The sequence below is a fragment of the Zosterops lateralis genome (assembly GCF_965231275.1).
Source record: "Zosterops lateralis genome assembly, chromosome: Z".
Classification (NCBI taxonomy): Eukaryota; Metazoa; Chordata; class Aves; order Passeriformes; family Zosteropidae; genus Zosterops; species Zosterops lateralis.
The window spans coordinates 9,082,965-9,098,050 of NC_139800.1; the positions used below are offsets into that span (position 1 = coordinate 9,082,965).

The following is a 15,086-nucleotide window of genomic DNA, read 5'->3' on the forward strand; positions in this document are numbered from 1 at the left end:
AGCATGGAAATGCAACGTGTCCTTGAGCTCTTTTTCAAACTGAATTCCTTATTAAACAATAATCAAAACCCAAGCAGTCCCAACATAAAAAAAGAACTTCCTTAAGAAATTTGATTTGTCTGCATGGCATTTATAAAGACAGGAATGAACCATTAAAACAGAAGTTACCTTTCAGGTATGTTCCACTTTAATATATAACAAATATGCTAACAGTTTTTTCAAAGGTTTAACATGCTTCCTGTTCCTGTATGTCTTGGTAACCTTGGGTCACCACCATACCTGAATCAGTAAGAGAACTAGGACCTCACCCCAGTGAAAGGAAACAAACACAGATTATTTATGATGCTCAAGAACAAGCCGTCTTTTAGCTGGAACAAATTAGTCTCAGATCAGTTTTCCTGTGTGCCTTTTGGCTTTATCTTTCATTTAAAGAATTAGGCTGAGTTTTTAATTTGGCCTTTTTTTTAGACTACAGTTCACAGGATGTTGTGGTTTAATTGAAATACTAGTGGGGGTGGGGGATTTTGGTTTTGCTCTGTTTGTTCTGTTTTTAGAAAACTGAAAGAGCAGCAGAGTCAACTTCATCGACATTTTCACGATATGGTGCATAATTATTTTCAATAAGCTCTGCAATTTAAGCTAGAACAACGTTCAAATGTCCCACTGGCCCGTTTTGGTTAAGAAAATAAGGCATTATGAACATACTGTTCATTTCCCTGATCCCTCCCCCAATAGCTTATGAGCTCATTAGACAACTTCAAACAAATCTGATACAGAAAAGGTCTGATAGGTACAGACTTCCTAGAGAAAGGAACAACACAGCTTGCAGTCCAGAAGCCATGGCTCCTGAAATGCCTGAGTGGGCTGGGCAGCAGCAGATGGGCAGCCAGGAGGTGCATGCTGTGACCAGGCAGACACCAGCCAGCACAGGGGCAGCTCTGGGCAGGGCTCCTGCCTGCCTGGCCGGGTGGGGAGAGGCAGCAAAGGCTGTCAGGAGCTGCAGCAGGGACAGGGGTGTGACAGGAGAGTGCGGCTGTCAGGGGCAGCTGCTGGAGCTCAGACAGCGCGTTGTTCACTACGCTGCGTGTCAGTGACCACAAATGCTGGAACTGAATGACAGTACAGCCTAATGAAATGATCATGTTCCATATCAAGTGACATCTTTTGTCACTGTTTTTTGTCTTTAGAGGTGAAAAATGTTCTGAATTTGGAATATGATCCACTGTGCTTCGATCTGAGTCATTTATTGGCATGTTAGTTGCAGAAAATTAAAAGCTTCATCCCAGAATATAAGAATAAATCAAGAAAATATAGGTAATCTATCTAAAAATTAGACATTCTGCTCTTAGGTGCAAACTGAAAACAAAGTGGTATATTACACAGGCTAGTTAATTAAGTCATTACAATACCTGAATTATTTTATCCCCTGGCTGTAACAGCTTAGATGCTGGTCCGTCTGGCTGGACTCTGGTTACAAATATGCCCTTGAAAAAAAGAGGTGGAATATTTTTGACAATTTATTTATGAATCACAGGATAGCATCAAACAGATGTAATTCAAAATATTTTTTTCAATTTTCCATCCTAAGTAGAAGGGAATGCAGTACTATTCTACAGGTCTCTGGCTTTTGAGAGTGCCTTCCTTTTCTGATGTTAAAAATCCAGAATTATCTTTAAAACATTACTGAGGGGCAAATTGTGATCCACCTTGGTTTAGTTTGGCAGACGTATATGTCAAGATGAATTATCAACCACCAGAAATGGAGCTGTAGGTTAAATCACTGTCTCTCTTAGAAGAGGATTCCTAATTCTACACTCCACAATTCACTATCTCAAATCTGCTGACTGATAACTAGAACTGTGCAAAACCACCTCATCTGGAATAATCATCTATACTGTCATCCAACCACTGTGACCACCTACAACCTTGATTTTCCACATCATTTGTCCAATTTTGTCCCTTCCAGTCCTGGAGTGTAGTGGCTTGGGAAATAGATATATTTTCTTTTCTCCTGTCACTGAACATGAGAAACATTATAGATCAGAAGGCTTTCAAGAAGCATTAGTACAGAATACTTACATCATCTTCTGGTCTGAATGGATTTCCTCTACCTCCAACTCCTCCTGATATACTAAATCCAAGTTCTGGATCCTTGTCAACTCTCACTCGAATCTAATTAATTACAATCAAAGTTAGATGAAATGGCTGAAAATATACATTCAAAGCTACTGTAATGAAACTACTACTAAGGAACTCAGGTGAATAAAAGCTTTAAAATGAAAGAAAAAATTTAAAAAGCAGGTCAAGAGAGTATTATATATCATAACATTAATGCAGAACAAGACTGCAATACAAAAACATCATGTATCATTCATTGTACCTACGTTTTACTCCAATACCACTATTATTATAATCATAAATCACATGGGCTTAAATTCAGAGATATTTTGATATTATGTAGGTTACTTTAATGCCCCCAGCAAATATACATGCTGATGTGAAAGAATCTGTTCCTATTTCTTTGCTACCTCTAGAAAAATTTTGAAAATCAAACCTCATTCCTACTTTCACTGCAAGTTCTACATAGCCAAGACTCTGTCCTCTTTCTGTTGCTAGAAGAGTTGAATAAAAAACTCATTTTAAACAGTAAGTGGACATTCTCAGTCTAGCAGAGAGTGGAAATATAGTTACCAGGATTTTGTCAAAAAAACTCGATCAATCAGTTAATGAAAGAGTCATTAAAGGTTATAAGAATTTGTTACATACACATATGACTATCTTAAATAAAACTGATAATTATCCTGCATGCACCAGATTGCCCAAACATTGTTATGGATTTTTGCTTACAGATACACATTCCTGCACTTGCAGGTTAAAAAACCTGCAGATGCAAAGATGCAAAGTACTCTAAGTTGTACTGTGACTTTGCATTTTGTTCAGTTACTAGTTAAATAATGACGCTGAGTTAAAAAAATAAATTTAGTTGAGAAACTACTTTTTAGCTCAGTAAAAAGATGCAAGTTAAAGTTTCTGGTACATCCAGTTAAAATTCTACCACATTTCTCTCAAAACCAGAAGGAATGTGTGATTTGAGGAGGAGAATTGCTCTGAGATAACATCTTTTGCTGGAAATAAATCCCTATATTGTTTCTGTCACTATCTATGGAGAAATGATAATAAATGGAAACAATGTAGCAATTTTTTGTCTCTGACTGACAGATGTAGTATCTGTCAGATAGATTTTACTCTTACCTCTTGCTTTGCCAACTCGTGGCCTTGTCTGGGAGGGCACTGGGACTGGGTATAGGGAGGTTGGTGGGCAACTTTCAACATGAGATAATCAATTAATTGCTCTCTAGATGGATGCCTTGCGACTGATGATTGAGGAGGGAGATGATGGACTTGGCTGTAATTTGCTGGAAGTCTCTGAGGCTGGCACATTTGTCCATTTGTTAAAGGCATCTGAAAACAACATGAATACTCAGGGTCATACATTTTATGAGCAGTAATCCTCAATTTTTGCTTTATTTTATGAGCAGTAATCCTCAATTTTTGCTTTATTAATTCAATACTTCTCATATGTGACTGTTCTTAATTTTCAGCAACATTACTAGAAGTACTCTTCTGGGTCATATACAATTATATCCACTTTGTTTATAGTTTATCACCTCTGACCTACTGAACAATTTGAAAAACAAAAACCTAGTTTGAGTGCTGATTTATTAGCAGAAATCATACAGCCTTTGCTTACAAGCAGCAGAGAGGTACACAACTGTCAAGACCTACACTGCATTCCAGCCATGTCACCAGGAATGATGCTGGAGGTGGCAATGTTTCCTTAGTGAAACTGTGTTGAGATGAGCAGCCTTTTGCTTCCCTTGCCAATACATCTCATGCTCTTAACCACCCTAATTAGTCACTGATTCATCTGTACAATTCCAAAAATGCCATACCTTTGAGTTTCAGATTGGCCTGCCACCACTATCACATTAGTTACGGGACACAAGGATATCAAAATACTCTCTCAGTATTACAAGTAACTGAAGTGTGCAAATTTTAACCTGTAATCATGTTATGTGAATGGACACATATCAGAATCTGCTCTGTTGAGTCAGACTGATTCTGAGAAATGATTATGTGTGTATTTAATACATTTTCAGATTATTTACAGATCATATGTATGTAGTTTACACAATTTTCCATTGCCTTTTCTGAAAACTTGAAGTATGACAGGAAAACTTTGTTGCCAGAGGTAGAGTTTACATAGGTAAAATGTATCCACAGCTATGCAAGTTCTCAATACCCACTGTCTGTAGAGATGCAACTGAAATTACAGAAGATGTAAGAATAAAATCAACTTCTGTGTCATAATAATTTACAAGAATCCATTTTGTTTCATGGTAGTAAGGCCCATCTCCAGAGATGGTGCTTAGAGATTAATAAAGAGTGTCTCCTACTAATTCTGGTTTATCATCATGATTCCATCACAACAGATTTCAAGCTTGTTTGTTTAATCAGCATCATATTACTTTTCTGAAATCATCTGCCATGTTCCAATTTTCACTTGCAAGTACTTGTTTGGCTGCAAATTTATTCTTTCAAAGCACCTACTGAAGAAAAACAAGAACTATCTTGACTATCATATATTATATATATCATAACTGTTTTGTCTTCCAAAAAGAGGATGCTGTTTCATTTATGCCAGCTTTGAAGCCTGTGTATTACATTTTAAAAAAGCCCTAGTTCCAACTGCTATCCCAACATATGTTTCTACTGCTAATAAAAAATACAGCCTTATGAATAATAGCAAATAATGTTCCATCCATGTGGTCATGCAGATAACTACCTGCACAGCTGGTTTTTTGATGCTGTCTGGAGGAACGTCTTTGAGACTGAGCGTGGCAGATGAGTAATTCTGCTGTCCCGAAATGAATACTTCATCCTGGCATTGGTCTCCTGGAGCAGAAGCCTGGGGATGCTTTGAACAGAATGAGGCAGTAAAGACAATTGTCTTTATAAAATTAAAACTAAAAAAAATTTCTTTATAGAATTAAAACTAAAAAAATTCTCAAAAGAAGCTCAGGATAAAGCATTTTAAGGGCTTTATCATTCTTTATCTTTTTTTGAAAAACTGGGACATTATTTATGCATAAAATCTCACTAACCAAGACACCATACAAGCCATAAAATATTGATGGACATTTTCAAATCTTGCAACTGTAGAGGTGTCTTTGATCAGCAGTAAATTAATTAACAAATCCTAGGGGTTAACTATTCAAGGATTCAAGGAAGTCTTCTGTTGACTTTATCCTGCTCACTATGGATCACTCAGGTTGCTCATTTAAAACTCATTTCCTCATATTTTCTGATTATGAATTTGCTGGAACAAATCTTACAGTACAGTTTATATCATCGGAATTTGTTTTGGGGGAGGAAGAAGAATAGTAAGATTTTGTTCAAACCTGATCAGCCTAAGTTAAATTCAGAATGGTAATCTTTTGATCACAAAGGCACAATGAAACCAGTTAGTTTTACATATGTTCAACCACTTACAAAGCCAGCTAGAGGACTCAACTTCACATTAAACTGAAAAGCCCTGCAGTAAGTTTACAGTACATGAAGTGAAGGCAAAACATTTAACCCCTAAAAAAAATTTACAGCATATAAATTATACTCTTTTTTAATTAAAGCATTGTGCATATGTAAAAGGATAAATCTATAATTTTAAGGACCCCGTACAGTTTAATCTTTCCCCCTGTACATATTGCAATAGCCTCCTGTAGGTACTCACTCGAGCAATGTGCACACCAGAACCTCTTCCGTCTGCAACACTCAAGGCAACACTACCCTGGCTGCCATGCAGATCCCTAGAGCTGCCATAGTGAAAGCTGCTAACTGCAGCATAATTGGAATTAAAGGACCGAGACAGCATGCTCTGAATAAAGAGGGGACAGATTTAACACAGAGATTAGTGCAGCATGCATAAACCACGAGACATGTTATACATGTAATACAAACATATTCCATTGTCATGCAAGATAAAAACCATGCAAGAACAGTTCCACTGTGATGTATAAACACAACTCAGTGACCCCATTTATACCTTTATTTACTGTAAATCAGCATGCAATCAGCAGTTCGCATGCAGAATTACATGTAAATAAAGTAATTGAAATATTCAAGTGTCTGAAAAAAACAACACAAGTGCTTATCAAAATTTTCAGGTTTTCATTGTATTTCCAACATATCAAATATGTTACAGGAAGAGAAGTAGAAGAGGTGGTCAAGTAAAATACCTGAGGAAATCTATCTAATTACCCCTTACTATTTTGTCTCATCCCCCCACTCCACTACTAGTAAAGTACAGACAGAAATTTACACAGAGATTTGACTGACTGAATTTTCTTGCTATAACCACGCTGATAATATCCACAGTGCATCCCAGTAATACTTCACTCAAGAATGTGAACAAGCTTCATTTAAAGGAAGAGGCTTGAACAAAACTGAGTCTACCCCTGTGCAATCACACAGATAATGTGACCTCAAGGACAGACATGACAGTGGTTTGGGTTTGAGCTTCGTTATCTTGCAAACCTGACCCTTGCAATATTGGCAAGGACAATAAAATGAAAACAAGAGACATTGCCATCTTGCCACCATGGTCTTTTGTAGCTTTAAGAACAAAACAAAGTAAAAGGACACCACAAAGGAAGAAACAGAAAACCTTTCACGGGCCACCTGATTAATAAAACAAAGCTACCTTGAAAATGTGACAACCCCATGAAAAACCACTATTGTAGGAAAAAGATACACCACAAAACGTCAAAACCCAGCAAATACAAAGTTGTTTTCTGTAAAGTTTTTAATTTTTCTGAGTTAAAGAAAGGAATGTTCAAAATAGGTATAATTTGACTAAGATACTGTAACAATACTTATATGAATAAATACATTTTGGCATTTGCCTGTTAACTATGTATACTAATCTGATTCTGAAAATAGTCACTAGTCCTTAGGCAAACATCTGGTGTTTCATCCCAGCTTCATCTTGTGAAACTAAAACTAGTTTAATAATCAAAGCCATATGCCTCTGCATACTCATATTCCCCAGATGCTCTGGTAGCACAGTCACTGGAAACTCCCTTGAAAAACAGTATTTACTGACAGTACTGCTTTTATCTTGGCCAAAGTTCCTGGATAACCTCTGTCTCAGTGACACAGGAAGCATTCTTCACGTTTCTCTTTTACACCTTCACTGCTCTCTAGCCAATGGATTTTTCAAGCTTCCAGACAAGTCTGCAGATGTTTTTTTTTTTCTTGGGAGAGGAAGACTGTTCTTAGCATTTAACCCTACATTCATTAGACATTCAATCTGAGCTTACTGCTCCTCTAAATTTCAGGCCAAACACCCAGGCAAAAATGCCAAAGCTAATTTTCCTTAGCTTCTTAGTGCCTCAAACCATATTCTTACTACTCTTCTCAGAACAGTGTCTGTAATTAGCCAGGTGGTTTTCCTGCCCCACCACTACAGGCAACTCCCTGAAGTCTCTTTACAGGAAGCCCTCAGAGGCTCCTATACCTCTCCATCCTCCTTTTTGCCATCCAGTAAGTGGCAAAAAGACTAATAGAAATAGAAGGAATGCATGGTGGGACCAAAAAGTTGCCTCTTCAAAGTGTCTCTAGCAGACCACCCTACTGTAAAGACCCCCAGATCCACTGGATTCCTTCTCAGACAGAGACAAACAGAAGGTCAATAAATAGCGACAATCTACGTGACCAAAGGGACACGTGACAATGGAAATTTGGATTTAAATTCTAATAGATCTGCAACAGAGAGAGAAAACGTTCCTAAAATTTACAGAGGTATGAACATGTACATCAGGAACTGAGATTTCAGTTAAGTGAGTTTCAAGGTATGACTACATAATCTGAGAAGATTATGATCAGAACTCTCAAGGGTTTATAAAATCTTCCTTCTTGTAAGAGACTTTTTCCAAAAGTACAAGAAATGATTGTGCAGTTGATGTAGGAGAGAGTTAAAAACACTGCAAACACCGTTACTCTCCTTTTCTACATGAGCAAAGCACTTCAACACTAAATTGGAAGAAAACCAGAAGCTGTACTGACACTACAAAATAAATACTAATTAAAATTACATGGTCTTGTAAGAATGTTTTAGTTTAACACAAGAAGACATTCCTATGGACAAAAAGAGTATTTGTCCTCTACCTATTTTAGCTGGGAAGAGAGAAACTGATGCATTTGGAGTGTGAACAGCATTCCTGTTAGTTTTGTTTCTCAATATGAGAATGATGAAGGTTGTATATTTCCTAGAAAAATTCCTGAAGACTGCTGCCCCAGAGAACACTCTCTTGAAATCTGAATATGATGCCGTTAACCCCCCTGATTTTCACTCCAAATTATTAGAAATTGAATATGAAATAAATACATGATCTAAATTTCACACTAAATATGACTGTTTATTCTAAGTACCAACTCCATTAGTCAACTGGTTTGCTACTGTGTCTTAAGGTATAGTGGCCTGCAAAATAGTAATTCAAATATTTAAGGCTTGAGAAGAATTATTTCAGTTACTCTGAACTGATACACAGTAAGGAATGTCATATTTCAGCATATTTTTACTATATATTTTATATATATAATTTAGTATATTTACTTTATATTTTATGCATCTTTACTATAAATCAGTTATTCAGCCATCAATAGAAACTACAATACATCAAGAAAAAATATCTGTGTACAAAGTAATAATCAGTATGTTCATCATAATCATAAAAATTTGTACTCAAATCAGCCTCTAATGGAATCAGTTTAGATGCAGGCAGCTAGTAACATAATTCTGGGGTTTACTTCTTTTTTTTTTTAATAATAAAATCCAGAACTTATTCTCCCTTTTGCAGCTTACAAAAGAATAAACATTTCAGACTCCAAACGGGTGTTATTTGGGAATTGAAATGCCTTAATGCATTTACTTAGGTACACGAAAATAAGTAGTGAAATTTATTTAGGAGAATTTATATGGAATAATATTGTAATTTCAAGACTGGTTGGAGTCTGTCATGACAGCTCATGAAAATTGGGCATAGAAGGGGAACTAATAATTTCAATATCTGCAGGGAACAAGACTCAACATTCTACTTATCTTGAAACAGCCCTACTGGTAACTTAATTGCTGAGCCTAAATATTAGGGTTTTTTATTTTTTGATTTATTTAACATTACCTAGAATCACCTGCAGGGTAAAGGTGGACATAAGTCATCCTTTGAGACAATATTAAGTGTCTACAAATCCCTTCAGTTTTCATTCCCACTATCCACATAGTAACATTACAGACTCTTTTTATTGAAGAGTTAGATCAGGAAAAAAATACACATAATTTAAATTCTACTGTCAGAAAATGCAGATTGAGAACTTTTGCTGTTTACATACCAAATACACAAGAATTTTATTCCTTTTAAAGTGTGGTGGTTTGACTTCTGAACTCCACAAAATATCATTATAACACATTGATGGCTCAGAAGTCCATTCAAAAAGGGAAAAAAGTAATGACTATAACTAAAATAAAAAAATAAAAATAACAACTACTAAATAGATAATAGTCCTGTAATTTATTAGGCTATGTTACTATGTAAAAATATTCTTCAGGTTATGATCTTATAAACACTTAAGCACTTTGTTTTATTTTATGTACGCACAGAAGCACTGAAGTCACCATCCTTGACACACTAAAGCAAGTTTAACTAGGGAAAAAATCTGAGGCCATATAAATTAAAATATTTTTGCAGGTTAAGTATGTGGCATAAAAAAAATATGTTGAATGAAAAGTTTCAAACTTTGATTAAAACTGCAATTCTGTATGAGTACTGAAACAATTGGACATTTTTGTTTTAATAAGGCACTGTAGACTGACAACTTTAAAAAAACAAAAGTAGGAACTATGATCCCTCCTCTGAAAGCTCTGCATATTAGATAAATAGTAGATAAAGTACACAAAAAACACAGGACTTAATTTCAGATGAAATTAGAATTGAAAGCAAACACACATCTAATGAACTCCCACGTGATCTGCAACAAAAAAAGGAAAATACATGTATGCAAGGGAAGGACAGCCAGGGTCAGTAAATAATTTTGTATGCTCAGTAAGGTCATGTAACAGATATTTGCAGGTAACTGTTGCAGATCTTTCTTACTGCAATTTATGGATGAGAAATTCCTCTATCACACATTGAAATGTGTGACACTAGTGTTTTCAGGTGGTATTTTAGTTTCAATTCCTAAATAAAACCCAACAGGATTACTGTAAGAGTCTATTGTAACATACTAGGTAATAAAACAGGTATGTCACACTCAAAAAGGAAAATATGCTGAAAAATATTAAGGTTTTTAAAACTTGCTGTGCACTGAATTTCTGAGGTTGGGGGTGGGGCCGAACTGACTGCATGCTTTCCAACACCTTATGTATGCAACCACTAGAGAGCAGTTTGACATTTAAATAAGCTCCTGTATCCCCCAATAAAGTATGCTTTTCATCGGGTAAGCAAATTCTTCTAATATAAGCAGAATTTCTATTTACAAATAGTGTCATGAACTGTTTTCATCTTCTTCACCCAGACGAATAACTTTAGTTACTCTCTACATTTCACAGAATCACACAATGCTCTGAGTTTGAGGGGACCCACAAGGATCTCAAGTCCAACTCCCAAGTGAATGAATAGGAGTTTCTCCTGAATACCAAGACCCTTACAGCTTATTAAAGATATTACAGATGTTGGCTATTTGGCTGGAACCTATTGTTAATCATTTTTGCTAGATTTAAAACTAGTCTGTATCTTTGCTTATGCAAATTAAACTCCTGAAAGTTTTTCCTACCTATTATCAGGTAAAAAGGGCTAATAAATATGGAACCAGTTTCTCCAATTTGTCCAACAAGCAGACACTGTTGGACAAATTTAAGTGGGTTCACTCTTCCCTCTCTCTTCAGTTACTTAATGTTATAAAAACACAACTAACATGTCTTTCAGGAGCTTAGGAAAAGAAAAAAAACAACCAAATAACAACCAACAAAACCAATCCCCAAAAGCCCACTACACCTTCCTTCCTAATAAGCATTTCTATCTATAAGGATAGAAATTATAAACATGATTAAATTCTTTAACAGTAGAGTAGAGCAAAAGTAATACTATCAACCTATATTGATCAAGAACACAGGTATTAAATATTCATTATAATGCTTAATTTTGTATATGTATTTGTTTCAGTGTTGTAACTTATGCTTTAAAAAAAAGAACTGTCATTTTAAATCCATGAAAGCTTTGTCAGTCGTTTCCAATAAATAAATGTTTCTTAAACAAGCTCTGTAATTGAACTTATTTCTTAAATGAGTTCTGTTAATTACTGAATTTTTTTTCAGATTTCAAAACATTTCAGAATTTTGCTTTATAGATAAAGCACCCTCACCACTTTGCTAATTTTTAATTACAAACGGAAATACTGAAGCAATTATTTTAAAATAACTAAGAAATATTCTGTTAATTCCCAGAATTTCCACATTATCATATCTGCCAGCTGCCATACAGGATCGTATCTAAATTTTTCACAATTTAGATTTTTCTTTTTAAGTCGCTTATACTATAAAGACTATAAAGTAGACAATTCAATATACAGATTCACTTTTAAACCCATATATGTCTCACTCAAGTAAGTTAAGGCTACTTTAAAACACTTCAAGGCCAGAACAAAAGAAACATAAAAAACAGACTTAAAAGATCTGTTAAATTAAATGCACAGTTAAAATTCCTATAGCAGCTATTCCTCATCAGTCTAGTAGGAAAAAATTAAAGCTTACATATAAAGCATAATGAAAAGTATTGTCAGATATAAAGGGAATGGCAGTCAATGCCATTTAAGTGAAGGTGACTACACTGCTGCATTAAACACTGCTCCTAACAATGAACAAGCTGCAAACAAACTGCATTAGCAGCACTAAGGAAGTTCTGCTTCCCTCAGTACTCAGGGATTGCTGGTATTTCTGCTTCTCTTGTCATTTCATGGAAGGTTTGATATATCCATCCAGGAAAATGGAAAATGAGGGAGTGCACGTTTTATTAGAGCTGGAAGAGGGTGAGTTTAGTGACTCTCCTGTGGGACAAGGGGTCCCCCACATGACAGCACAGCACCACCCCAAGACACTTCCTGCTGCAGCAGATCACCTGGATCAGAAGAACATGTGCAGCTGTTGTGCAGGTTTCTATAAAGAATGAAACCTGTCCTCTTCTGTCATCAGATTTTATGCAACTTGAAACAAAATGTCCAACCAAAAAGACCCCCAAAAAACCAAAAAGTAAACCCATTGCTCCAAATGGGGATTTCTGAAGAAAAATCATAGTTAAAAGCAATTTCTCCAACTATCTCCAATTAAATTTCCCTAGCCATTACAGATATTCAAGTATTTACCATAATAATTACAAAGCAAACCATGTTCTTAGAAAAGAAATGAAAAAAAAAATCCATCTAGCTGGCACAATCAAAATGCCATTTGAATACTTTACTCAATTCCCTTCCAAAGAAATATGATCTGGCTAATGACATTCAAGCCATTTTTAGTGATGATATTTTCAACTGGGTTAGCTGGACAGCACAGATTATATACTCTTCCAGGCTCTACTCAAAATCTTTGAAGATATGTAATTGTTCAGCTCTACGTATCAGCTCAAATTCATGATGGCATTTACAGTACATAAAGAATCCTCTTCATCATCTCCACTTATATCAAAACCTACTGTGATTTTTCTGAAATGAACAAGATTTTTAAGTGTTCTCATCTCACAGCAAGCAATAAATATTCATTCAACAATCTGTCAGATACCCAACTTCAAAAGATAACTGGCTTGGAGGCAAATACATGATAATTATGGCTTTTGAATTCTTCAGCAACTGAAGCTGAAGACCTATACTTCTAAATAGATTTTACTGATTTTCTTTTTCCTTGTTCTTAAAGAGAAGAGATAGGGTAAAAAAAAAAAAAAAAAAAAAAAGGAGAACAGAAAGATCAGGAAGTGTAAGGGAGTATTTTAGTAAACTGTGAATACAAAACTACAATTAAAATTACCTAACTTTAAAGAGCTGGCCTTGCAGTCCAGCAGGTCTGTATGAGATTATTTAATGTATTAAAAAGTAATTTGGCTAAGCTGGCAAGTATGATGTAAAAACAACAGGGCTTTTTTTCTTCTCTTTGTGGAAAAAGTTCATTTACTTTTTACACTACCATGATGATTTTACACTACCATCTCAGATACTCAGATACATTTTACACTACATCTCAGTGTTTCTCAGATACTCGTCATGAACACATTTTTCCTTTTTAAAGCAAGATCAAACCCAGATTTTCACTAGTAATTAAAAACCAGAGTATTTAAAACAGAGTATTCATTTTCCAAACAAGAGTATTTATCTTTTCAAAACAGAGTATTTATCTTATTCCATACCTACGCAACAGAAAAGTAGAAAAAAAAAAATCAGAAATATTATTTTTACCTTTTCTAGCTTTTTCGCCTCAATGTGCCGCAGCACCTGCTCCCTCCAGTCGTGAGGGACTTTAGTTTTCCCCGCGGGGTCCAGCAGGGAGTGCTCGGAGCTGACCCGGGGGTTGGCTCTCTTGGAGGGGCTCGTCCGGGAGTAGTTGAAGTCGCTGACGGACATGGTGCGCTCGGGGATCTCGCTGACCACGGGGCGTGCGCTCTGCGGCCGCGCCGCGCCCGGCCCGTCCATGCTGTACGTCCGTGCCGACAGCGGCCGCGGCTGCCCCACCGCCGCCCGCCCCATCGAGTGCAGCTCCCTGTAGGTCAGGTAGTCCCCTTCGGGCACCTGGGCTCGCCTCGAAGGTCCGCCATCCCCAATGTTGATGGAAGCCGTGGAAGACACGCTGCTCTGCCTTTGGAGAGTGTGCCTGGCGGCTCCCGGGAGCAGCCTGTCACCCGGGGGAACTGCCCAGAGCTCGGCGTGTCGCCCAGCCATCCGCTGGTGAGTGCTGTACACGGCGCTGGCCCGCACGTTGTTGTGGTTGGAGAAGTTCATGTTGCCAGAATGCTTTACATAAGTGGGGGTTTCCGTACTGTCGGACCTAAGCAGACGTGAGGGAGGTAAAGTGCCTTGTTCTACTTGGGTGTTTTGTTTCTGGGGCCACAAGGCATCTTTTGCTGCTGCGCTGCTGCTGTACTGAATGTTGTACTGGGGAGCACAGAGCATCTGCGCACCGCCCGCCACTGATCCCCGCACCACGGTAGCACCTTCAGGGTTGTGATTTGAGTCAAACTTGAACACCGTTTTTGCAGAAGATACTAAATCAGATGACGACGATGACCCAGGAAAAACCTGTAAAGGCTGATCATAGAGAAGAGTAGCAGATTTACTTCGGACTATGTTTTTTCCATCTGCAGTATCAGATCCTGATTTCGCCGCTGAGTTTGGCTGTTGAGAGCCATTCTCGTTTACAGTATCATAGATTTTCAGCCCACCACTGTCCATACTTGTGGTGCTGTGAGATTTCATCACAGAACTGCTTCTCTGGGGGGACAAATCTTCAGAGCTTCTAGAAACAGACAGCTCAGCAGAATCCCCATCAACTGTAGTGCTTTTTGCTAGTTTGTCTTTACTGGGAGACTGTCCTGTTTCCTCAGCATGTCCGTTTACTTTATTTATACGATATTTATTTCCATTTTCCAAGTGCTCACTTTCTTCTTTTGCGTTGTTATTCAAAAAGCCCATTACTGAAACCATTTTCTGTGTTGTTTCTAACTTTTCTACAGGAACTGGCACTGCCTCTTGACTAACTAGTTTATTGATATTCATGTTTATTTGGTCTAATTTGTGAGACTCCTCCATAGGAGTGCTGAGATCAACACCTTTTCCTATCAGACCTAATCTTTCTTCAATGCTCAATTCATATTCAGACAAATTTGTAACCTTCTCTTGCACATTTAGTTTTTCTTCGACTGTAATATTCAATTCTCCTCCATTTTGCAAAAGATTATTCAAATTTTCATCTTCTTGCCTGGAAGAAAAAAATATGG

At 36.9% G+C, this 15,086-nt stretch overlaps 1 protein-coding gene across 6 annotated transcripts in view; it reads right to left on the minus strand.

The window, feature by feature from the left end:
• Positions 1-15,086, minus strand: part of ERBIN (erbb2 interacting protein) — a 114,235-nt gene that overhangs the window by 3,864 nt on the left and 95,285 nt on the right. For all 6 annotated transcript variants that reach the window (XM_083883071.1, XM_083883073.1, XM_083883075.1 and 3 more), the window contains 6 exons: positions 13,552-15,067; positions 5,792-5,935; positions 4,847-4,978; positions 3,253-3,462; positions 2,080-2,172; positions 1,410-1,484 (listed from right to left, as the gene is read on the minus strand). In XM_083883071.1, the coding sequence (XP_083739197.1) occupies positions 1,410-1,484; positions 2,080-2,172; positions 3,253-3,462; positions 4,847-4,978; positions 5,792-5,935; positions 13,552-15,067 (2,170 nt within the window). The remainder of the gene's footprint in view (positions 1-1,409; positions 1,485-2,079; positions 2,173-3,252; positions 3,463-4,846; positions 4,979-5,791; positions 5,936-13,551; positions 15,068-15,086) is intronic.